Genomic DNA, 24,530 nt, shown 5'->3' with positions numbered 1-24,530 from the left:
AAAAAAAGCCCAAGATGGAAGGAAGGACAGAAGGGAGGAACAAGCCCAATTCAAACAGTTAAACCATAGGATTCAGACACACATTCTAACAGGAAAAATACAAGCGATGTTCACTATTTATCAACAGATATAACCACCATCTCAGTATGTACTAAGCACCTCATATGAGGCTGCGAGGGAGTCCTGACCTATTGGATATCAATGGGAGTTTAGGCTCTCCAGACACTCAGAAGTTATAATACAACTGACTTTCCTATTTCAGATTTTAGTTAGTGACCCTAAAGCCTCCTTGTCCACCCCCTTGAGAGATCCCCAGGATTAAAACAAAGATAAACAGAACTACAATAGGATTACATTTCGGTATGCTCTCCTGTGCTTCAAGACAGAGTTTTACCTGAAGCAAATCCTTAACCTCTAAAGATGCCAATAATGTAGGAGCAGAAACCATGCAGGGATTCCCAGCAATGTTCCCGTGCCAGTTTCATTGCTTCAGTTTCATTTTCAGACCCTTGACCATGTTGGGTTGGTTTTATAAGAGGTAGTATTGCAGGCTTCCCTATTTTCTTAACAGAGCTTTTCCCTGCTCCCCTCACAGAGGCTGAAGTTTTCTGGACTGACTTGTCCTGATTTGCTAGGTCTTCCGGCTCCATACCAGCAGCTATTTGCTTCATGAGAGCATCTGCAGGAGCCTTTTGGCACATGGTGGCCTTCAACACTTGTGTGGATTCGCAAGCATGAGGGAGCTTTCTAAGTTCCACGGCAATCTGATTCCAGTAGAGTTTGGGATTGTTTCGGAAAGGACGACAGACTGATGGCTTGCCAGTGTATTCACACCAGTAGGACTTGCCTTGGCTTTTGCATTCAATTCTTAGTTTCATCTCCTCATCCCCACTCATGCTCATGGTGCAGACGTCTTTGGTTTTAGTCCGAAAATTGATTTCTTCACCATTGCTTCTCTTCTTTGGCTTCAGTTTCTGTCCCCATCCTGCCACGCCACAGATCACTACTAGGAAAAGAAGGGCAACGCTCTTCATGGCGAGATCCTTGAGCAAAATGATCCAAGAAAGTGGAAGTTGTAAGTACCTGGCTGCTCACAATTTAAAGGCTCAGTGCACAAAGAAGCCTCTTTCCAGCTAGATGTAGGATGTAAATTTTTTTTATTTAAATAATAAATCACCCTTCAGTAGGCATGTGCCCATAATTTATAGCCCAAGGGAGTGTCAAATAACCTGTGAACTCCCAAGAAGGTAACAAGACAAATCTTGTAAACGCAGTTAAATACAGAACGATAGTTGTATAACCGAGAAGCACATTCCTGTCCAGGATGAACATGTCATATTTGATTTTTAACAGGTATTTTCCATTCTTCAGCTGTTTTAGAGCTATCTTCATGCCTGGACTTGTAAAGCCATGTTGAAGTAAAAAAGATAAAAGTGCCAAAACTATCTATGCAGATACGTCTGGATGATTATAAACATGTCCTGCTAATAAAAGCTGATTTGTGCAGTGGCTTTTCTGTGGATTTGCACAGTAAGGATGCAATTTTAGTACTTCATTTTGTCAGCACTTGACATACACTGTGGACACAGGGAAGAATCAACTGCACAATCTTTAAGTCATGAAAGATTTTTAGACTTGCAATATTTAAATACTTGCACGATTTAAAAATATATAGGGAATAAGGCTTTAGCAAAATAATGTAGGCCTAAACATAAGGCAGATGTTTGGAAATTTTATAATTACTGTTAATCCTTGGGTTATTTTCAGCCAACAGAACAAGAACTAGCTTATCACAGCTCTCAGCACCAGGGAATACACCCTAGGAGATGTCAAATTTACTTATTTGTGCTTTAACACATATTTGTGCTTTATCAGATTTTACTTCCACACTCCCTCCCCTTTATTTATTTATTTATTTTTAATATTTCCCTGTTTATAATAAATGAGACATAGGTAGGTCATAAAGCAAATACAAGAGAATATAAATATTTTTGTGCAGTTCTGTACTAACAGTTTCTGCAGTAGCTAAAAGCAGCAGAGCTATGGAAAGTCGTGGTAAGTCCCTTGGTGTTCAGTTGGTCACAAGGAACCCCCCTCTTGTGCTGCTGCACGACCCAGGACTTTTCTGGCTCATAAGACCCTTTCTTCTCACCTGACACCCAGCCAGCCAGAAGAATCTTGTTGCCTATCTCTCACTTCATTCCAAGGATTTCGAAGTGGTACTGGAAGCACTCAAAGACCTCTTGATAACTGAACAAATAAATGCATTGTTTACACTTTCTTATGCACAATAGCACTGAGAATTCCTGGAAACTAAAGACATTTGTCTCTTGTTCTCACTAATAATTGATGGAGTTCAAAATTACTTAAAAAATACTTTATACCAGTTTCAGATCTCTAGTTCTGAAAAGTTCTCAGGTGCAATCATGATGACAAATCAGCCTACAAGGACAAGGAGAAATATTGAAGCTTGGACTCAAGAGCTCTGGTGTACTTAAGTACTGCAGTTAATATGTTAACTGCAAACCGTTTGTCCCATTCCCATCCAACTTTTATGTCCTGCCTGCCTATGCTTCAGATGAAATAGCTCATGGTCTGTAATATCACTGGAAAACACTTGTCCTTTTATAGGTCGGGCTAGATTGCCAGCAGTGAACTGTGGGAACTGAAGGCCTAGAAAATAATTAATTCTGCTATCAGCACAACAGAAACAAAGATAAGCACTAACAACTTGAGCATTTGCAGGATATGTAGGTGTTCCCCACAACTCATTAGCTCAAATCCTACATCTCTGCATAAATCACACCCTTTGTGGAATTCAGAAGCTCTCTCACACAGAGTCAATATTCTTTCAGTCCTTCCTGCTCTAGTTCTTGGTCTTTTATCTTACATAAGCCAAAGTCATCAATAAAAGTAAGATATAGGATAAGTTTTTAGTCAGGGTAAAAAATAACTCATTTTTGTAAGATTTTAACTGCAAATCTGAGACAGGTCTGCGTAGCAAAACAATTGAGAATCAAACATCAGTTAGTTAAGCAAGTTCTTTTTTATTTAAGTGAACTGGCAACATTTTCTCAAATTAAAAATAGAAGCTTTTAAAAATCTACAGTTCTGAACATTACATATACACATTATGCTACATACTGTCAATTAGAAATGTCTCCATTTATGACCTAAAAATGAAAAAAATAAGGTTATTCCAGATTAAAGACTGGTATGACTTTCCAACATTTCTTTAAATTATTTGAATGATTTTCAGGATTATCCCTATTTCAAGCTAGTGAACTTCACTGGAAACAGTTAAGAATACTGATATGCAAAGAGACACTATTTGAGATCAATATGCCCAATTATTTCACACTTTGTAATGTTTTACACTAGTACAATAAATACTTGTGGCTCTTTTGATTAATTCTGCTGTTAACTAATTCAGCAACACAACCGTATGCCAAAATTCAAAGCAATAATGCCAGAATAGAAATTCTAACTCCAGTTGCTGAACGTGTCTGAATTTCAATATTGGAAATCCTATTTTGAAATTATTTAACAAAAATAGTATCACTGCCCCTCAAAGAGGCACAGCTTAACAGTGATACTGTTAAGGATGTTACAGAAGTGGGTGTGAATGGGGAAAAGGGAGTCAGAGAATGTAAAGCATTCTGAAAATCACCAACATTGACATCTTTCATGCTCTTTTTGGGTACTACTGAACTCTAGAAAGCTTAGCTTTTTGCTGTATTAAGCATTACACATACTCCCAACCCTCCCACCCAAACACAGTTTCAAAACAGAAGTCTCCCTTTTAGGTCTATGCTGTAAAAAACCACTATAAATTAAATCATAATTAGAAAAAAAAAAAAAAAGGAAGAAAAAAATGCAACTGAACTTTCAGAGACACAAAGAGACACTGTGCATCCCATTACAATTAAAATTTAGTCCAAATTGTTCATTCAAGAGCACCAAATAGCAACACTGATCATGCTGGTAAATTCATTTGTGAAATGTATTATACAATATTAAAATCTTAACTAAACACTCATAAGTTTTAAGAAAAACATATATACAAAAGTCTCTGTATACAAAATGTATTTTTATGTAAACGTGTATGTACTGTATTTAACGCATCTCAACAATTTAAAATAAGAACTTGACCAATCGTCAAAGGACTAAGCAAAGTCAGTTAATCTAATTAATTTATATCCTGTGATGTAAGATAGAAAGCCCAGTGTAAAAAAGTAAAAACCAAAAAACCGTTTTAATTCAAGCCTTGAACAGTGGTATTTGAGAGGCAGTGCCCTGGTCACAAAAGATCCTGTACAGTAGTTTATGGCATAACATTCAATAGTACATTTGTGATTTACAGTGCGGGTCACATAAAACAAGTGGCTCAGTATTTTGAAGATGAATGTAAATGCCAATACGCTTGGTAGAGTAACGATACAGTCCCATAGAAGAATCTTGAGCCTCATTTCTGTAGCCTGGAAATAATTACAAAAACAAGTCAGGAAAACTTGATGAAGACACAATTCTAACGTAATTTAACCAGAACAAAGGCATAGATTTTCATAGGAACACAAATATGGTTCAATAAGTTTTTAAAATTATTTTTAAATCTTACAACATTCACATTACTGAAAGCAGAATAGTCTTAAAAATAGGAAAGTAGGTCTGGAATTGACTTTAAAAGCTTATTGCTTACCCCTTAAAGTTTCCAGTATCTGTTACCACTGTTCCACAGAGCTATAAAAAAAAAAAAAAAAAGCAAACAAACAAGCAACACAAATCAGAATCGTAACTTTCTTTTGTCCACAGACAGAACAGAAACAGATTGTCTAGCTATAAGGCTCATTTGGTACCAAATCTTTCTCAAACTTCCACTTATTTAATGAAGAACTTTTCAAGAAAGAGAAAATAGTTTTCTCGTTTACTCCACCAACCTCTCCTCTTACCTTTGTTTTAGGACAGAAAGAAATGTTTGGGTTACCAATTCAACACCAATCTTCTTTGAAGAGCCTAATCCAGCCTCCAATTTTATTCTCCCAAAGTGGTGTCTGCATTTGAGGTTATTTATATCTTTAACACTTGCTTTAACATGTATATCACCTCTATGTGAGGTATCTATATAAATGTAAACACACCTCATGGATCTCCTACTTGTATTTACATATCTCGTATTTATAAAGAGAGAGATTTGCATCTCTTTTTAGCAAAACAACTCAGCTGGTTTCCAAGGACAAAGAAAACTATGCAAAAGTGCAGGTGTACAGAGACCTATTCACAGTCAGATCTCCCAAAGTGTCTAAAATCCTTGCAGGAAAAGCAAGGATCATTTAAAAATAAAGAGCTTGCTCAAATAAAAATGAAGAATAAGACCCTACTCATACGAGAATCCTGGACTAAGGAACCCAATGCATGTATCTAACATAATCAGCAGTTTTTTAAATGATTTCAGTTAACTTTTCAGAAGAAAGTATTGCTTCAAACAGAATTCTTATGCCATCTTACAGAAGGCAATTCTGAGTAACTATTAAAATTTAGAAAAAGGAAGTCAGAATTGAACTAGTGGCTTTAAAAGATTATTTTATGTTAATTTTTAGCTTATTCAGGAACACTGTATTAACTATTAATCAATTCCTGAAATATCACGAAAAACATGCTCTAAACTTCAAGATTATTAACATTCATATTAAAGATTCAAAGATCAGAAAGGGACTCCTAAGGCCTGAGCAATTGTTAGTTTCCTCTTATGTAAAATATCAAAAGTCCTGAAACAGTTCTTAGATGTGCCAGTGGAGATTAGTTTTGAATTAGATACCTTCTAGATTTATTTAGGGAATCTTTAAACTGCAGCACAGACAATGACAATCCTGATCAGATCACTGAAAACACTGTTATATATAAATACTTACTTTAGAAGGAAATGCAGAATCCAGATTTGGTCACTAATAAGGACTGTAAAATACACTTCTAACAAACAGTAACATGCAGCTGATGCAGCCATAAAATCTGGCAAGATTTGCAAACTTTCCATTTTCTTGGTGTTTAATCATCATTGAAAGAACAATGCTATCTTATTCGTCTGCCAGCTCTCGACCTGTATTTTTTCATTCATAAAGTTGTAAATTAAGGCACAGGGAGCTATGTACTTTAATTACAGATTACAGCCTTCCTTAAGCAACTCGTATCTTGCAAAATATACTATTAAAGTTGAGGGACACCCTATGTTATCTATAAAAAACTGAAAGTCTCACAACTAGCTAAGGTCTTACAGCACAAGAGTTGGAGACAGAAAAGAACACAAGTCTCCTGCCTTTTAAATCTAACTTAAATTTCTTGTTTTGTGATGTTACACTAACTCTACCCATGCGGAAACACCCATTTAATCTCTTCATGTTTTCTGCATATCCTGGATCATCTGCCTTTTGCACAGCAAAAGCTCTTCACTGCATCATCTAAAAAAATGTAATATAAGCACACTTACTCTGGTGACAGAGCAAATGAGCAATTAAATGCTATGCTTATTTGCAGAGTCTCTACAGCTCCTCATTAGAATTCAGGATGATCAGAAGAAAAAGCTGATTTTATAAAATTTGGCTTTTGTGTTTCATGCATTGCACAGGAAGAACACACACAAATTAATCAGTTTGTAAAGTTGCACCTGCTTCAGTCCTAGATAATATATAAAAAGATACGCTCATTACAGACAAAAAAAAAAAAAAGGAGCAAGAATGCATTCCACCCTATCACTTTCACCTGCCATCAAAATATTTTAATGTTTACCAATTATTTAGGGCAACCCATTGTGCTAGATAAATACCTAATTATCTGGATTTTATGTCCAAATGTAGGCAATTCCTTTGTTACGTTGCTGGAGATTATTACAATATTAATTGTTATGTAATGAAAATTTAAGAAATATAAATCATACAGCATTTTTTATAATGAATAATCATGCAAGAAACATAAATTATTAAGTGATTCACTTTAAAACGTGCAGGAAACTGGATAGGTGATTAATAGAGTAGATTAAGCAAGGACATGAAGGCATGCAGTTTCAGACTTGGTTTACCTTGTAATAACAGGATTGTGTATACCATATAAATGCTCTTTATGATAACCATTATTACCATTTTCCGTACTGTAATAAAATAAATACACCAAAAAAGACCATGTTAACTACAAGATGCACTATGTACAGTATGGCTTCCAAGACATGTACATGGATGATGGTCTTATATGCAAAGATAAACTGTTTCTGTACAGTAGAAGATAACTTTTCCTTTGTAACAATTAGGAGCTATGGAATAAGTATAACTTTACATTTTTTATATTTTAATATTCTCCATAAACTATTTATTAAGATATTCCAGTTGAGTTGGATACTCTAATATAAAGTCTGGTGAAACAAAACGTGTTACCTCTGTTGAAGTAACAAGTTATATTAAAAATATAAACCCTCCCACCTGAATAAAATAATTTTACCAAATACCAGCAAAAATGTCTTACTTTTTCATGGGTATAGTTTCGACACTAAAAAACATAAAAAAGGAGGAGTCATTAACCAGACAGTAAAATAAGTGATTAACTTTAGCTGTACATGCCTGTTTCTGCTCTACTGATTTCTGAATGTGTGATGAAGAATTATCAGTGTGAAATTTGAGAAATGCAGTGCACAGGCCAACTGAAGAATGAGTAAAACGAAGAGCAGGAAAGAAAATAGTAAAACCAAAACTGATGGGAAAATAAGTAAGAACAGTTATCATAAAGTAAAATGCCAAGTCCCTGAGACAGAGGAACTGCAATTGAAAAAGGAAAGACTGGTTAGGAATAACTAAGACAGTAAGGAAGCAAATAGTTAATTCAAGGAGATTAAAAAGCACAGTTCACCTAAACAGATAACTTAGCAAAGCTTAATCGGTTGCACATTGGAAGATATTTATATAAAGGCTGCACATGAAGCTCTGAAGACCTCATTCTGAAGTCATCTCTTGAAGCCAGAGCTAGAAATATCTACAATCATGGCAATTTAAATTCACCAAAGTCTACCTGCACGAAGCACTTTGCAGGCACCAACCCAAACCTGCAGTATTTCTCAAGAACATGCATTGCTCATCTGACAGCACAGAAGATTTAAAGATTATAGCACCTTCATGTGAGACACCAGAAAAAAACATTTAAACCCATCTGCCCTTTAGTTTGACTAGGAGTATATACTTACTCGTCATACACATCCTCTGTATCCATTCTACGATAGTATTTGGAGAGTTTTACAGCAAAAATTATGGCAGGAATTAAAAATACTGAAGAGCCTCCCAAACCAAACCAGAAGGTATTCTGAAAAGAAACAAAATCCAGAGGAAAAAAAAAAAGATCACAGCACAGTTACTAAAAGAACTCATTAGAAACTACTGTCAGTGGTCTGTGCACTGAAGCTCCTTATACTAGCATGGAACAGGACAAGCTAAGCAACCTCCACAGTCACTAAAGTAAAGAACACTTCTAAAGTGTTCTTTCTAAAGACACCACTATCTTACAGATGTAACCAAACACAAGACTGTCCAGAGATGCTCAAATTCTCAAATTCACACATGCATAATGTCTTTAGTTATTTCAACTTAGTCAGCCTTGGGCTAGAAAGTGATTTTGTCTCTCAGCATTTACTAGTGTCATTTTTTCACTTTTCTCGCTATTTTAAATTAGTATCTGAGGTTCTTGCAAAAATCTGAGTTTCCAGCACTTTCTCAATGTGCTTTTTAACTTGTTAGCTGCAACCTGCTTGCATAACTAATTGTATTATCGCACAGATGAGCTGAGTTATCATCAGATGTTAGAATGATGGTTTTTCAAATTTGGTTTGTATCGCCTGGAGGCATTCTGACTTGTATGTGACTCAGATAGGTTCTATCATCAAAAAAAACACGATTCATCTACCGCTGGATGCTTAGTTGCTACTCAAAACTCAGAAGCTCTGTAATTTATGAGATGATCCACATGTACAACATGGTTCTGGTAGGTTAGAAAATTTTATGGCATTATCAAGGTCAGAGTGTCTTTGACTGGTTACATACATTTACTGTTAGTGTGACTGTTACCCAGCTCAAATTGTGATACAAATAATAGCTAGATGTTTCAGGTCATTTCCATGCATGTGGTTGCTTATTTTATTTTTAATATATGCTGCCCCATCTCCAAGCTCTTTTGCAAGACAAAAGGGCCAACACTGCCCTTGCATACTGATGCAAGTCATGCTCAGTCTCCAATGTACAAGAATGATTCAGTCTGCTACAAGTGAAGTGATAAAAAAATCCATTTACCTCATTCAGGTAAATTCTAGATTCCCGAAAAGATACTTGAGAAAGTTTTTCCTCAATATTTCTTTATCTCTCCCTCCACCTTAAGTTAGAAGTGGTTACTCTTAGAAACTTCAGATTTTTATGTTTTTTCTATTTCAAGGAGGTTCTGAATCATGCAAGCTGAAAACCATCCTTTCCAAAACTTAGATTCCAAATTAGTAGTAGTGTATTTATTTCACAATACAACTTTGAAAAATATTTGCTAAGAAAAGTTGATTTTACAGGATTTATTTTACAGGATTCTTGCTAACAGAAGCCGAAGTTTAATGAAAACTGAAAACAAGTCCAGCACTGGTTGATCCAGGTCCTTGAATAACTTTGGATGCGATCCTTTACTGTCACACTTCTGAATAGTCTAGCCAGAATAACTGAATGCAGAGTTATGTTCAAAGAATTTCTCACTTGATGCCCTAATTTTGAGAAACAGATAAGATTTCTTACCACAGAATCAGTTACATAGCTGCATAAAAATATATCTACTGCTGTATCTATCACATTGGCAATAGGCTTGCATGCTGCTACCTCCATGGCAATCTGAAAGACATTAAAGAAAACAGTTTGAGTTATCTAACAGATTAAAAATGAGAACCTCAAAACTTGCTTACAGCTACTGTTTACTAAATTGTTCTCTCTCTCCCTTTCCAAATTCACAATAAATTCCAATGGGATATGCTATCAATTGAACTTAAATCTTTAAAACATCAACTCAATTTCTCAATGACTTAAGCTACAGAAAGAAGAACAAAACAAGATGCTAATGATATAATTTTGAACTAAGCAGTCTCAGTACAATTTTAGCACAAATGGTAGTTTTCAGGCTAGCCCTGGACAAAAAAACAAACTGTACTAAATTGGTATTTTATTCCAATCAGTACTACTCATCCTTTCAATTCTACTTCATACAAAATTATTTTGAGAAGACAAGTTTTCTCCTTCCCATTGAGCACAAATATCTTACAAATTGAAATTACAAAACGTACAATCAACGTAACTTTTCTATTACTACTATTTAGCTCCTTTACGTTTTTAAAAGCAGCTTCTCTCAATAAAGCAAATGCACCTTACCGACTCCTTCACCCAATCAATGTATTGCTCGAAGTAGCCAACTATGGTGTCCATGTACTTTTTTGTTTCCTAAAAACAGACAAAAGTAAGTGAACCTCTATCTCCATGATAGGTTAAACAAATGTAATTAAATCAGATAAAACTTACCTGGACAATAACTAGAGAAGCATTGTTGTTTATGAGAAGCTGGGCAGCATTAACAGCGCTAATGACGTTTTTCACCTTAACCTGGAGGGGAAGAGAAGGTGTTTAATATAAATAAATCCCTTTCAAGCTGTTACAGTTCTTCTGCAGCCACTATATATGATAAATTATTCTCTTGATACATCCATAACATCGTCTTGTGAACACCTGACAAAATATGCAATTACACTCTGCCTAAGGATCATGACCATCTGACAAAAACCTTTAACTACTAAAAGAGAAAAGTAGCAGTAGGTACGAACGGCAACTTTTCCTGGAACCTACGTAGTTAGTTTATATACTAGACCACCTTTCTCTTCTGTTCTTGTTGTCTTAAGAGTAGAGATACTTTCATCTCTTGAGAAATCCAATCTTTGGGTCCTACGATAGTGGTCAAAATCACAAAAAAAAAAAAAAAAAGGTACCAGAGCCAAAGGCAGGCTGGAAGCGATAGAAAACTTTGCTGACAAAAGTAACCATCTTGTTGCTTATCCTCCTCACACCTGCAGAGCCCAAAGGCAGCTGGTCTCACTATGGTGCAGGCACTAGCTGCTATTTGAATGGGGAACTGGACACCCTGGAGAAGCTTCTACACAGTCACAGGCTCCCAGTGTTTGGCTGATGCTGCAGAAGCAGAAGGGTAATGACTACAATGCCAAAGAGATGGGGCCCAGTGGGAGCTGGACATTGGACAAGAGCTGGTTAAGAATGTGAATCACAAAGCTCTTGTCTCAATTGTATTTTTGGGTTTTCTTTCTTGGTTGTTCCCCATCTCCAAGTTTAGCTTTCAAGGATTCTAGAAAATAAAAAGGCTACATTTTTACTAGCATTATTAGCACCATACACGGAACTTTACTCTAGTCTATTTTATCACGTGATAATTAAGTTTGTCATTCATATTTAAAAAAAAAGATTCTTTCCTTCTCTCCCCCTCCTCTAAAAGGAAGGGAATGGCAACATAGAAGAAGCTGTGCAGAGATATCTAAAAGCTTTTTACTACCTCACTGCACTACAATCTCTTCCTAATAACAGAACAACCAGAAATAGTCAAACCTGTATTGAAAATATGTCCTGTATATGGGGTAAATGGATTTAATACACAGTAAAATGCTCCTGTTGCCAGAAAAAAAAACTTACCATAAGTTCAGATGATGTCCTCTTCAGAAGCCTAATGCTCTGATTTAAAGTGCTCTAGTACAAAAGAGCGGAAAAAAAAAAAGATAAGTCATCACTAGAGGTAAGAGCCTACTTGTTGCAACACTGTATGTGTGCTTCAATTTTGTACAGATTATTTTGTTTGCAATATAACGTACCACATTTTATACAGTAACAGCAGTTATATTAACTTAAAACTAATAAATATATTGTGTTATTAACCATTCATGTTGGTGATTCAGTTACAGCACTAAGTCGTTAAAAGCTGTGTACTTGAAGACTTCAAATTAACTCAAATTAGTAACAATAAACTAGGAAGGATTTATTTGGGGGAAGAAAGAGAGAACAGCTGAATTTGGAACTGGGTGTCCAGAGTACAGCTTTGTATTTTGTGGTATTATTGTATATACAAATATACAGTATTTGTATATTGTGCAGTGTCAGAAGGGAAGAAGCACTTACCCTAGCTTTAACATATTTCTTGACAGTCAGTTTTGTAAAAGGAAAAAGAGATGAGAATAATTAGGAGTTAATTAGAAAGAACAGCATAGAATCAGAGGCCTAGTGCTTTTTTAGGAGGGCTTTGACAGGGGCAGAAATACTTTATCTGATGCTAAGATAAAATAAAAGTCTTCAAGTTATGTAGAGGAAAAAACAACAGCTAGCACGTATGAAATTCACAGCTTGATACAAATCAGTGTCTGGAAAAAAAACATTCAGAAGGAGCCTTTTCACATCTTCAACAGCATCAAGAGAAAATATTTTCCTTTGGCTCTAACTACGACTGTCAGAGCTTCAATTCCAGCACTGTTAAGTGCTTGTTAACTTCATGAAATGCGTGAAAGTCAAAACTACTTTTATTACTGAAGACAAATGGTAAGGAAAAAAGAAAACGGGTGATTTAGGATTAGAATTTTGGAAAGTTCTTCCCTGTTTCCTCTTTTATCCATATATAACCAAAAAATATAAATAGGGAAAAAATGGGGCCATGATCTTAGGCAGTATTTTAAAGGCAGTATTATAAAGTAGTAGTATCCCACGTATGAGAAATGTTTATTAAATACAGACTTTAACCAGTTTAATCTTCAGTGACAATACAAATGCAACTTGTGCTTATATACTAGCAAGTTCAGCTTTCTAAATTGCATTCAAGATTCAGAGAACCATTTTTTTTTACATATATGTTTTAATATTGCTTTAATATTTTACCATAGCTTGCTCTAGTGGAACAACTTGCTGGTTATGAATCATCCGAATATTGTTTGCATGTCCTTTTAAGGCATTTTCCAGTGCTCCTTTTGGCTGCAAAAAATGAAATTATTCAGTATTGTTTAATACTCCCAAAGCTTTCAAATAAAAGCAAAAAAAAAAAAGTGAACCACAATGAAAGTTACACATTATAAACTGCATGGCTGCTAATGCTAACAACAGGCTATGGCAAATGGAAATCCTCAACACAAAGGGAAAAAAAAATCACCATATTAATAATTCAAACCTCAGAAACCAAAACATATATATATTAAACTGCTTGTCTGGCTGTAACATTATCATCAGATTTAATAGAAAATTTTCACAGAGCCCACTAAGTTAGTTTAAATACAGAAGAGGAAGCACACCCCTTGCTACTCTCCTCTCCTCCGGCCCGTCCCTGGTGCAGGGGTGCCCTCCTCTGGAACGAGCATTTCTCATTCACAGATGCTCAAATACTTTTGCTGTGTGCGGCATGGACATAGCCACTAGTCATCTGCTTTCTGAAGGGCAGTGAAGTCTCAACCCTTTCAGTTGGAAATGACTCTGTGAGGGCTATTTTTCCTTTTAGTGGCTTCCACTTTTCAGTCAAAAGATGAGCTTGTGCCCTGATTTTAAAGCCTGGATACCCACCTGGAGCTCACACTTGTTGCAAAACGCCATCAAAATTAAATGTATTTAGGAGAATTAAATCATTTCATCCACTTCTTTCTTCATTTTTGCCACCTCTTGGTGGCAAAAACAACTGGCTCCCTGAATACACATTTAACTCAATTTCAGAAGTAGAAGAATTTTAGTCCAAGACAAAACATAGACCTAAACCTGTTTTCTCAAAGGAAATCAGATTTCTCTGTTTTCACATCATACAATCCACTGGTACCCCAACACCACTTCCCATTTTGAGACCGCAGCCCTTGGGGAACTTAGGTACCTACAGCAGGTAACTACAGGCCCATTTCCATAGGACACAGTTTTAAGGACTCAAAAACTGCTGGATTTGCAAGAAGAGCTACCCTAAATGCAGGCCCTGGCTTGTGTAGAGATGAGCCCTCACTCAGGAAAAGGGGTTTCAAGATGTTTCATCTGGGGTACCCTAACAGTGCAGCTTTCTACTGAGAAAAACTTCTGCTGATACTCTTTACTGTACTGGCAAATAGAGAATAGGAAGAGCTATCATTTCATTTTGTGGAAAATTTACTTTTTGTCAAAATTAGATTATTTCATGAAAAGACATGCTAGTCAAACACCAGAAGGAACAAATGACAATGCAAATGGCTGTATGAATTTTGCTTCTCTGCTTCTGTACAGTGGAAATTACTTTTTCTGCAATGCCTATTACAGCAGCGTCTACACTGGAAAAGAGAATAAATCCCAAGGCAGCACTGTAATTGAGAATGGCAATGCATCTCTCACAGTACTTGTTCTTCTCCACTGCTGCCATCCAATCTGAGAGAACCAGCCTGGTGAAAAGTAGCAAAACGTTTTCCTAGTTAGACTTATGCCTTTTTAAAGCCAGTTTTATCTTTGGGGTACATACTTCTGCAACGTTTTTCTAAGGCCCCCCTGCAGCTTTTTCCAGCTTTGCCTATTCTTTCGATAGCAGTCTGCCAGGGATGCTGCTCTGTCTTGTGATCCTCTTTCCAAATGAGAAGGAAACAAACCCTCGCCCCCTTTACCCAGTTTACAGGTATAATGGCTAAATACTAAGAAATATACCTATTGTAAAGCCAAACAGCAAAAGACCATCATTTTTAGCTGTATGGCCAGCAGGCTGTGATGCTCAGACATGCGTTCATTTCCTGAGAAGTGCTCGTGTGAGCAGTCATTTCATGTTTTCTGTTCCGAGAGATAAGGGTGCTCGATACTGTCCGTAAGGCTACAGAGCAGCTTCAGTACACTTTGTGCTGACAAGCTGGATCCACTTACCTAATAATATCTGTGGGCAATATTGCTCCTTTCTTCATAGCATGACCCCTTGGTTTGATACAATTTTTTTTTTACTGTTTGCTTTTTCCAGTGTTAAAATGTACATTTAATTTTGTGCAAGGTGCCAGAAAATGCAATCTATACACTCAAAGTTAATTAATTCCAAAAGTTTTTAATGTATTCTTTAATTGATTGTTCCTGTAAGCTGTAAGAGCTATCACATTAATAAAGTAGAATTATAAAATACCCTTGGAAACCACCATCCATTTTGTAACAATCTAATATGTTGTATTGTGTTGTTTTTTTGTTTAGTCACTTTATAGATTACACCAAATAGCAAGAACACACTCACTTACATACACTCTGAGAGAGAACACATTTAATATTGTATTTTTCTTTGTCTTTTATATGAAGAAATTACTCAGCCTGATCTATTTGCACTTCCAATGCTTCCTTTAGATTCTGCTACAAAAAAAAAAAAAAAAAAAAAAAAAAATCTACCTGCACAATAGATTTTCTTTTATGGAGCTATGTAAAATGTACCTTTAAAGAGAAATCTCAGAGGCAATTCTATTAAGATATAACATGTTGAAGAACCTCAGCTTTCACTTAGAAAACAGCCCCCAAAACAAAAACTCTCCATCTGTACAACCTTCAAAATGGTAGAGAAAAAATTGGAAATGGAAGTGAAGTGTGGCCAAAGCTATTGGTGTCTGTCCAAGTCAGCAGACAACCTAAATGAGCAAACAGACAAAGTATGACTCACCCACTGTGCTTAAAGAGGATGATAGACACCATACAAAAAAAAAAAAAAAAAAAAACATGGGCAGACTAACCCCCATGTGACTACAGGTCTGGCATTTAAAAACAAACAAAAAAAAGGAACAGGTGTGATCAATTTTTGCAAAAAGCTGGATTAAACATACCAGCCACTTCTACCAGTGCTGCCCTCTTCCTGGAGGAAGGATGAAAATTTGATAAATTCCAACCAGCATGGTCTCACTCTGCTGCTGTGTCTTTTTGTGATACAAACGACTGTAGTACATGTGCAGCATAACTCTCTCCCATGCCACAATGCAGCAATTTGTCTTATGCGACTGCAAAGCAATCTAGTGTCCAAACTGTCTCCCACTTTGAAATTAAATAGAAAGTGACCTTGACATACATCCAAACGTATCACTTGAATATTTAGTTAGTTTAGGTGTTAACACAGCTGTGTCATTCTGCAGATTCATTCATTTGTTGTAGTTCTAGCCTTTGAGCAGTGTCAGTGTGTCTACATTGAACAAGCCCTACAGAGCAGATAGGATCTCTTTTGTGCATTCTTCCCCCTCAGTGGAGCCCCAGCTCCTAACAGAGGCCTTATGAGCTGCCTCAGTATTCATTTCATTGCTAATTGCAAAATCTTCTGAGCACTAAGTGAAAGAAAACCCACTGAAATCCATCATGATCCAAGCAACTTTTCTTCTAACTAGGACCCTAAAACGTAGACAGCGTCAGAGGAAACACTACAATGGAGTTAGCAGGCACTCTGATTTCTTAATCTGCAGTTTAACAAAGTATGCTTCCAAAGCAGAGGCTGTAAAACTGCTAACATGTAAAAATCAAGATTGAGCACTCTCTAAAACATAGCTCACATACAACATTGTTTGTTTGTTTGTTTGTTTTTTAGTTTTTCCTTATGCGACAATGCACCTTCTATATGTCTGAAGTACAAGAAATTTCCAACAGAAAGTCTAAATATTTGGCTATACATACTTATATAATATTAAAATGCCAAATTTTATTTATTATTATATTGATAAATTAAACTTACCAGCTGGTCTGCTCTTGCTTCTAAGTCATTAGCAAATGACAACAGATCAACCTTGGTTACACTTTTATTGATCTAAAACAAGATATGAACAGTTAAGAATGAAAAGAGTACGTTGTTATTGCACAAACAGACTGCAATTAATCACACCACCTACTCTGTCCATCCTTTATTTCTTCAAATGTTTACTGAAGTGCTTAACTTCTGAAGTATTTTTGCTCCACTTTCCCTTCCCCACAAAAGCAGATTTTTCCTCTAGTTTTCCCATTGCTGAAGAAACATTTCATTTTAAGCTGTTCCAGTGGTGCCCCTAGGTTACTACAGTCTCACCTCTGTTAAATATGCTCCAAAGTTTATCCCATCTATTCCTGAAGAGCTGAAATTCAGAAGATTCTCCTTCCCTATTTCATCCAGCAGAATGATTTTGCTGAGATTTATCTGAATATGTTCGATTCGAAGTGCTACATCTTCTGTATACTGAGAATAGAAACAAATTAGAACACAAAAGTAGTCTGCATCCAGGGCAGAGTCTTCCATACCCCTCCCCTCACATAACAACATCTTCCTTTCAGTGGCTCATCACTTCTGTGAAGAAGCATACGAAGGGTTGCAGTAACGCAGGTCAGGATTACAGGTAACCAAAACATTAGTACAGTCGTACAGTGACAGTACAGTTGTGTGTTATTACAGCTTAACTGAAAGGATTTTATCTATGATTTTATCCCTCTCTTTTTACCTCCAAAATTGGAAACATTCTTAGGAGCATAGCACATTGTATACAAGATCAACATCATTCTGATTAGAATCGGAAGAAAACAGAGCACGAAAGGCATTTATATAAAGAACAAGACCCTCATTATACACCATAAGCAGCCTTTGGTAAATGCTAGACCTTCTATGCAAGTTTCAAAATTAAAAACATTACCATCTGCACCCATAAAAAAGCACATCACAAAACCTTCCAAGGTTTTTGATTAAGACTGATAAAGAACATCTTATTTGCAAATATATTTCTTTCTTTCAAATTAGTTTGGACAGCTTGTGCCTCCTCGCAAAATGTACCAGCCTTCAAAAATATTCACGAACCCACTCATACTTTCTTTACTTACCATACTGATATTCAGAAATTCATTGATGTTGAACAGATGCTCTAGGTGAAGGGAAGTATAAATTCCTTTGTTTTCCTTGCAATCACTGTAAAAATAAAAATACATTCATCAGCCTGAAAACCACCTTGGAGACAAAGCATTAAGAGAATGATTAATGATGTTTTCATATATTAGGAAAATCAGCCTTTTAAAAAAGTTCTGGCTACATTCTTTGAAGCTTCACCTATGTAAGTAATGACTTCTCATGGTCTCAAAGATCACAGAATCACAGAATTAAGATAAGCTTTGCAAAGAGCTCAATTGCTAGCGTTCTGCCATATTATGTTAAAACTATCCCTAGTAACTCACTGATATAAGAAAATCATTTTTACTAGTGATTTGCCAGAAAATCAATGTTGTCTTCATGAATATGTGAGATTTCTGTGTATGCTTGAAATATGAAGCCTGGAAGATAACACAAAAACTATGTATAAATGGAATTCAATCTTGACCATAACTTTGCATACCTGTACACTTTTTCAAAAGTCAAATTAATATTTGGATTTTTAAAGAGCATGCCAGAAAGATAGTTTTTCCATTGCTGATTTAGTAAGTAGGGAGTATCCAAAACCTAGGAGACAAAATTCAGCAATGTTACCATAAGCCCATGTTTTCAATTCATGAATATATTCATGTGTGATCTTTTGACACATACCCACATCTAAGCTTATCACGCACTGATGGAAAAACAAGCAGAGCAGTAGATTCAACCTCTCTGGTGTAGAAAGTGAATATTAAAGCTCCATGTCCCCAAGAAATGCTGAACTGCAGAAAAAATTATCTCCAAAGGAAGACAGGCATGCAGTATTTACACTGCAAAGCCAATTAAACTAAGAAAGGATCAATGTCTCTATTCAATGTGCAAATGGAAAGTAAAAACAGATCCAAACTCACCTGAGGTGTCCCATAAGAAATAATAAGTCATGAATAACTGACAAGACCATTAAGACTCACAGGGATTCTATTCATTGTTTAATAACTTGAATTTGAATAACTTCACCTTGAATAAAGTTTTATCTTCAAAGGGCTCACAGACCAGTTTTTCTACATTTCCACCTGTGACAAAAGTGAGCACCACTACAATCATCAGCACCCAGGAGAAAAGAAAACTGAATCCGACGCCACTGAAAAAGAAATATTAGGTTAAGTTTTCAAGAAGAAAATATACATACTTTGGGTAACAGTGAAAGCAACAACTAGCAGCTATAGCATTTGCAGAGATAGTAGATGGCGAAATGATGACCTAGTAGATGGCCAAAATACTTCAATTTTACAGCAATGTTCTTGCAGTCTGAAATCTCTTAAATGTTCAGGTTCTGTAAAGTTTTCAGTTTTTACAGATAAAGTTCAGCTAAAGCGGGGAGACACATTTACAGTTGGCATGCAAACTCCTTTAAGAGTTAGAAGCCACAAAAGCACACAACATTCTTTTATAAATTCAAATCTCCAGTTTTGTATTCTCAAAAAAGTTTTAGACAGATTACAGATGCAATTTTCTCCTGCATACAACAGAAATTATATTAAACCCCCACTGGGAACTTCAAACAGCATCCCCAAAGCTGAGAAAACCTGGTCTGAGAAAGTCATGTGTTTCTTGCCTCCTTGTACATCTTTTTTCTTTTGAGCAATATGTAAATATATTTAATAATAATAATAATAATAATAATAATAATAATAATAATAATAATAATAAAAAAGGCCTACGAATTCAATTTACCCTTCCAATTATTTGACCCAGTTCTCATATTCTGAAGTTTCCAAATAGGTTTACACTGATACAATAACTACAACACACATTTTACAAGAGTAGATTCAGAGCTTTTACCTTCAGCTATAATCCTCAACGAAAGCACAATCCAAAACCTAAGTGCCTCTGTGGAAGTATGTTAAGTAAATATTTATGCTCTTTTTTTTTTCAGCACATTAAATTTGTAACAAAAATTCTCTTCATACATATGTTCTTCAAAATCAATTAAAAACAAAACCAAAAACCACCTACAGGTATCTGTTTGCATATTGTTTTTCACAAATAAGTGAAACTTACGCCATAAGAAAGTTTCCTCCAGTGTTGGAAATGCAGCCCCTGGTTGTTGGAGAAGCATGTTTATCATAACCACAAGTTCCACATAGCAATCCAAGATAGTAGAAAACCACAATCAAGACCACCATGCAGCAGAGAATGAGACAACCCAGCCACCTAAGGAATAAAGCCAAAGTGCTTGGTTAGCGTGCAAACAATGTATTAGAGACCTGCAGAACACTTCAGGCCATGCTATATTCTTAACAGTGCATTTGTGATTCTGGCTGAGCAACAAATGTCAGCTAAAAAATGAAAAAAATGTTTTTTTCTACACCAGCATGTATTTTGAACCAGAACCCAATCACTATTGGATTACAGACAGCTGCTACGGAAGGGTTGGGGAATAAACAAACATTACATTACAGTATTCCAAGGTCCAGCTATTGCAGGTGGCCCATACTGAAGCTTTAAGGACTCCACGTGGAGCAAACAACGAATCAAACTCCAAACTCCACTGAGCCAAAAAGCAATTTGCTCAAGAAGCAACTGCATTTTTGAACTGAATGGCTCAATTGAATTTTCAAAATGTAGAGAGAACTTGATGAGCTGGAGGACTGCAATAAAAACTAGACAAAGTAAACAGTATGAAATAAAAAGCTTTGTGCTGCAAAATGAGATTACTATTCAATTACAGAAGTCAGATAGGTCTCAATTAGAAAGAATAAGTAATAGAAAGAATACATTTTCTCAAAGTGTAATTGACCCATGCATTCGCAAGGACAAGTATTACATCAGTAGGAACAGGCGTAAGTGCACAAAGATTTACCAGGTGTGAAGCAAAATCTCTGCTATTACTACTCCGCATTGCAAAGGCCTGCAATAAAAAGGCATTGGCTCCAGGGCCCCTGTGTCCCTATGCTCTCACAACTTACCTGCAACTCAACAAAAAGAAGCCCCAAATAAAGAAGTCACCACAGCGTTGGGGGTAAACTGTTTTCCTTATGCATTACATCTTCTGACATCTACCCTTTCTGGAAAAGATTTGAAGGCCTGCAGTGTAGAAACCACCACTTGCTCCGTACAGGAACAGCACCCTGCTTGGTTAGCTGTGATTTTGAACAGGGCTTACAGAACATTAAAATATTACACAGAATTAACAGTAGGTAGGACTTCACTCCTGCCTTATTTCCTATATAACATATTCATACCTGTAGAAATCGTATTGCTCCACTAATGGGAAGTAATCTTGAACATATGCTTCACTCTGTGTAAGATATATTGTCAGATCTGCTAGGATCTTCTGAACAGGGAGAGTTTTTGTGAAGCTGCTGATATTCGAACCAATGGATTCCAGCACATTTTTGATATCTAAAAGAATAAACGTGTTACATTATTACAGATTAGTAGAATAAATTTACATTCCATCTATGCATTATAAAATGCTATTAAGCCTTTTTGCACATGTAACAAGGCAAGCCATGAAGACAAGCGTGAAGAAAAGACAAGCAAGCAACAAAAGCATTTAGCTTCAAAGTAACGCAATGGCATTTTAAACACACACTTTATTTTTAGCATTCAGTTTAATGATGAAAGATGTAGATGTCGAGCAGAGTTTTCTTTCCTTTTGTTACAATGAATGTGCCACTTATCTAGCCAGCTTAAATCTTGCTTTTCATGCAATATTGCTAGTGGTAACACTGAGTGAGACAATTAGCCACTAGGTTTATGAAGGAGAAGATCAAAATCTATTTAAACTTCATCCCTTGGGAATACAACACTGTGAAAGAAATTAGACTGCCTATATTGATAATCTATAATAGTTACCTTCAGTCTTATTAAAAAAGATTACTTAAATTCATTCCAATTAGTTAGCTACATTCGAGATAATGATCAGTTAAGCCAATTTTTTTCTCAAATTATGAACAAATCTTGTGCTCACAATTTAGATACACATTATTTAGATACACAGAGACGATTCATTGACTTATTATTCTTTATTTGTAAAATGCAGTTTCTGTCTATTCTTCCCCTTTCTTTGAACTTGGAACATGCTGAAAACATCAAGACGTACAACTATAGGTTGCGACTTGGTAGTAGGCAGCACCCTCATCTTTCTCTGACAACTGGACAAGATCTGTGTTTTGATGTTTACTCTTCCAATTAAGCTCAACCAGGTACCAAAATGTTCTTTTTTAGAAAAATTTACAAACTAACATGAAATTTCTGTAGTAGAAGTATTGTTTTTGTTTGTTCTGTAACTCAAATTCATTTGTTATAAAAACAAAAAAGTACAGGTTTAATAAATGGATACATTAAGATGACCTGTCCGTGTTTATGGATATCAGCAGTTATGGTAAATGAACAAATCTGCATTAGGTTTCCTAATGAAAAGCATCACATCACACTCTTAGAAAACAGGCTCATTTTCGGCAAGTTCACACAGTATACTATGCTTGTATACATACTGTGTTTCATGTTGCCAAAAAGAAAAAAAAAAACAGAATGAAAAACTTACAAGGAACAGCTGTATATTTATGCAGAACAGGTCCACAATGCAAGAACAAAAATTAAAACAGATTAGTATACATACATTATATACTACATTTCAGTCAGTGTCAAGTGTCCAGGTACTGTCAAAATCCACAATTTAAAGTCAGAATAACAAAGTAGTTAAGACAGGCATTTAAATTAAGGCACATCTTTTACCTCCCCTTTGTCATTTGCTACATTTTAGTAAAACAGCAGGTAGGATCAGGGTTTTTTTGTTCATTTGTTTGTTTGTTTGTTTTTAAAAAAGCATCACATTCCTGAATATAGCATAGACATATTAGTCAAGCAAAATTAGGCTTGCAACCAAGCAAAGGTAAAGCATAAGTTTCCAGTTGGGACCTCATGATTTCTCATTATTTGAGGAGTAAAAAGCCCAACAAATAGAACCCCTCCATAAAACACCATATGGACTATTTTTAGATTTTATTTTGGGTCTTCATTCAGACATACTTGCTCTTTATGCTATTTGTGGCACCAAATCTTAAAAAAAGTTAAATTTTGCATTTCATTTTTAATGATCTTTAGCCCGGGAAATACATCATCAAAAAGAAAACAAATGATCAGTAATTGATGTAAAAACATCAGCATTAAACAGCTAAAGTGAAAAGACAGTTTCCATTGTCCTCACCTGATAAGATGTTCTTAGTTTGATTCACCACTAAGTCTGGAGTATCATTAAATGCTGCATAGCCCTAAGAATAAAAATTGGAAAAATTATAATTATGTTTCTCATTGTCAAATTACTTGCAATTTTTTTCCTTTTATACAAGGATTGAAAGTTTATACATGGTTAAAATGTATGTGGTAATACTATGAAAAAATATATTTTATTACTGCACATTAAAGCAAATTATGAAGTCAGGTGCACTCCAGATTTGGTTTGGACTCCATCATATTCCTTATAAATTATCTTAATTTATATACACATGCATTTGTCACAATCATATCGAATTTTATAGTACTTTTGCCTGTCAGATCTAATTCATGCAGAACTGAGAATGCACATGAAATACCTTCTCCCTGCAAGTCTATACCTTCCTAACATGAAACGTGTTTTACAAACAATGAAATCCATCTATCTCTGTAATCCATTTTCCTCAGTGAGAAGGGGAGAGAAAAGATAAAAAAAAAAAAAAGCTGTGGGGACCAAGCTCAGTAGCTCAGCTGGACAGAAAGGAGAAGCCACTGCAGTGGACACCTGAAGCCTTTTCCTGCAGGCCTGCTTAATTCAGCAGCTTGCAGGGGTCTAGGCCTCCAACACGTAGCCTTTGGTTCAAGAAAGTGCCCTTCTGTTACTCACAAATGTTTTCAAATTGCTAGTTTATAAACTGCTCAAACTATGCTATTTCTGATAGGTGAAAGGATAGGTGGAAGTCACAGTATTTTGTAGACTTGCAAAAATACCAATAGTAATTGCCTTAGATCTGTTGCACCAGACTTAAGATCAAATACACACATAAAAAATTAAAAAATATATATTTCAAGATAGCTGGGATTCCAATACATCCAATTAGGAGACCAATTAGGAGTTTTATTTTTTTAATGTAAACTAAAAATATAAAGTCTGCAACCAGATCCACATTTCTGCCTTTTTGCTTTTTAAGGGCTCTTCTTTCAAGCAGACAATTAGCATAACAATTTTGAAGTGTAGTATCCTGGGGATGTAAAGCACCACAGTCATATATTTAAATATTAAATCTTGGTCAAACAATGGAATAATGAGAGGTATCTACCATGAGGCAAGATAAGGTGGGAACAAGAGAATTCTGCTTGAGAAAGCCAAGGGAAAACAGGTGATTTGTAAGTATCCCGGTTTATTTATTAAGCACTAACAAGCTTGTCAGGAAACATACCTTCTGAACCAGACTAGAAAGGTCTATTTTAAGGACATCGTTGACCTTGGCTAGCTGTGAGCTCACTCCCGGCAACTAGGAAACAAAAAGCATTCTTCAGTCACATCAAAGTAGTAGTCTTGCTACTTTACTAATATTTCAAATATAGCAGTGAGGGTAAAGAAACTAGAAAGCCCATTTATAACAGAATCTTTCTAGCACACCCCTGAAACCTTT

The 24,530-nt window shown here is 35.7% G+C and overlaps 2 protein-coding genes across 2 annotated transcripts in view; both read right to left on the bottom strand.

Moving 5' to 3' along the window:
• Positions 1–407: 407 nt before the first annotated feature.
• On the bottom strand, positions 408–1,034 carry FGFBP2 (fibroblast growth factor binding protein 2; the record flags this gene model as incomplete). The annotated part of the gene is made up of 1 exon (XM_084285780.1): positions 408–1,034. The coding sequence occupies one exon, from the start codon at positions 1,032–1,034 to the stop codon at positions 408–410; it is 627 nt and encodes a 208-aa protein (XP_084141906.1).
• A 6,031-nt stretch (positions 1,035–7,065) lies between these two features.
• Positions 7,066–24,530, bottom strand: part of PROM1 (prominin 1) — a gene marked incomplete at both ends in the record, with an annotated part of 51,473 nt that continues 34,008 nt past the window's right edge. Inside the window, 18 exons of the mRNA XM_084285720.1 lie at positions 7,066–7,138; positions 7,507–7,530; positions 8,219–8,334; positions 9,795–9,887; positions 10,419–10,487; positions 10,566–10,646; positions 11,739–11,792; positions 12,219–12,236; positions 12,966–13,058; positions 16,747–16,818; positions 17,074–17,220; positions 17,853–17,937; positions 18,359–18,462; positions 18,892–19,015; positions 19,936–20,088; positions 21,120–21,279; positions 23,090–23,153; positions 24,315–24,389. Of these exons, the coding sequence (XP_084141846.1) occupies positions 7,066–7,138; positions 7,507–7,530; positions 8,219–8,334; positions 9,795–9,887; positions 10,419–10,487; positions 10,566–10,646; positions 11,739–11,792; positions 12,219–12,236; positions 12,966–13,058; positions 16,747–16,818; positions 17,074–17,220; positions 17,853–17,937; positions 18,359–18,462; positions 18,892–19,015; positions 19,936–20,088; positions 21,120–21,279; positions 23,090–23,153; positions 24,315–24,389 (1,605 nt within the window). The remainder of the gene's footprint in view (positions 7,139–7,506; positions 7,531–8,218; positions 8,335–9,794; positions 9,888–10,418; positions 10,488–10,565; positions 10,647–11,738; positions 11,793–12,218; positions 12,237–12,965; positions 13,059–16,746; positions 16,819–17,073; positions 17,221–17,852; positions 17,938–18,358; positions 18,463–18,891; positions 19,016–19,935; positions 20,089–21,119; positions 21,280–23,089; positions 23,154–24,314; positions 24,390–24,530) is intronic.

Source organism: Netta rufina (assembly GCF_964035555.1).
Source record: "Netta rufina genome assembly, chromosome: 4".
Classification (NCBI taxonomy): domain Eukaryota; kingdom Metazoa; phylum Chordata; class Aves; order Anseriformes; family Anatidae; genus Netta; species Netta rufina.
Note: the sequence above shows the minus strand (reverse complement) of the source record. Positions and strands in the feature narration are given on the sequence as shown.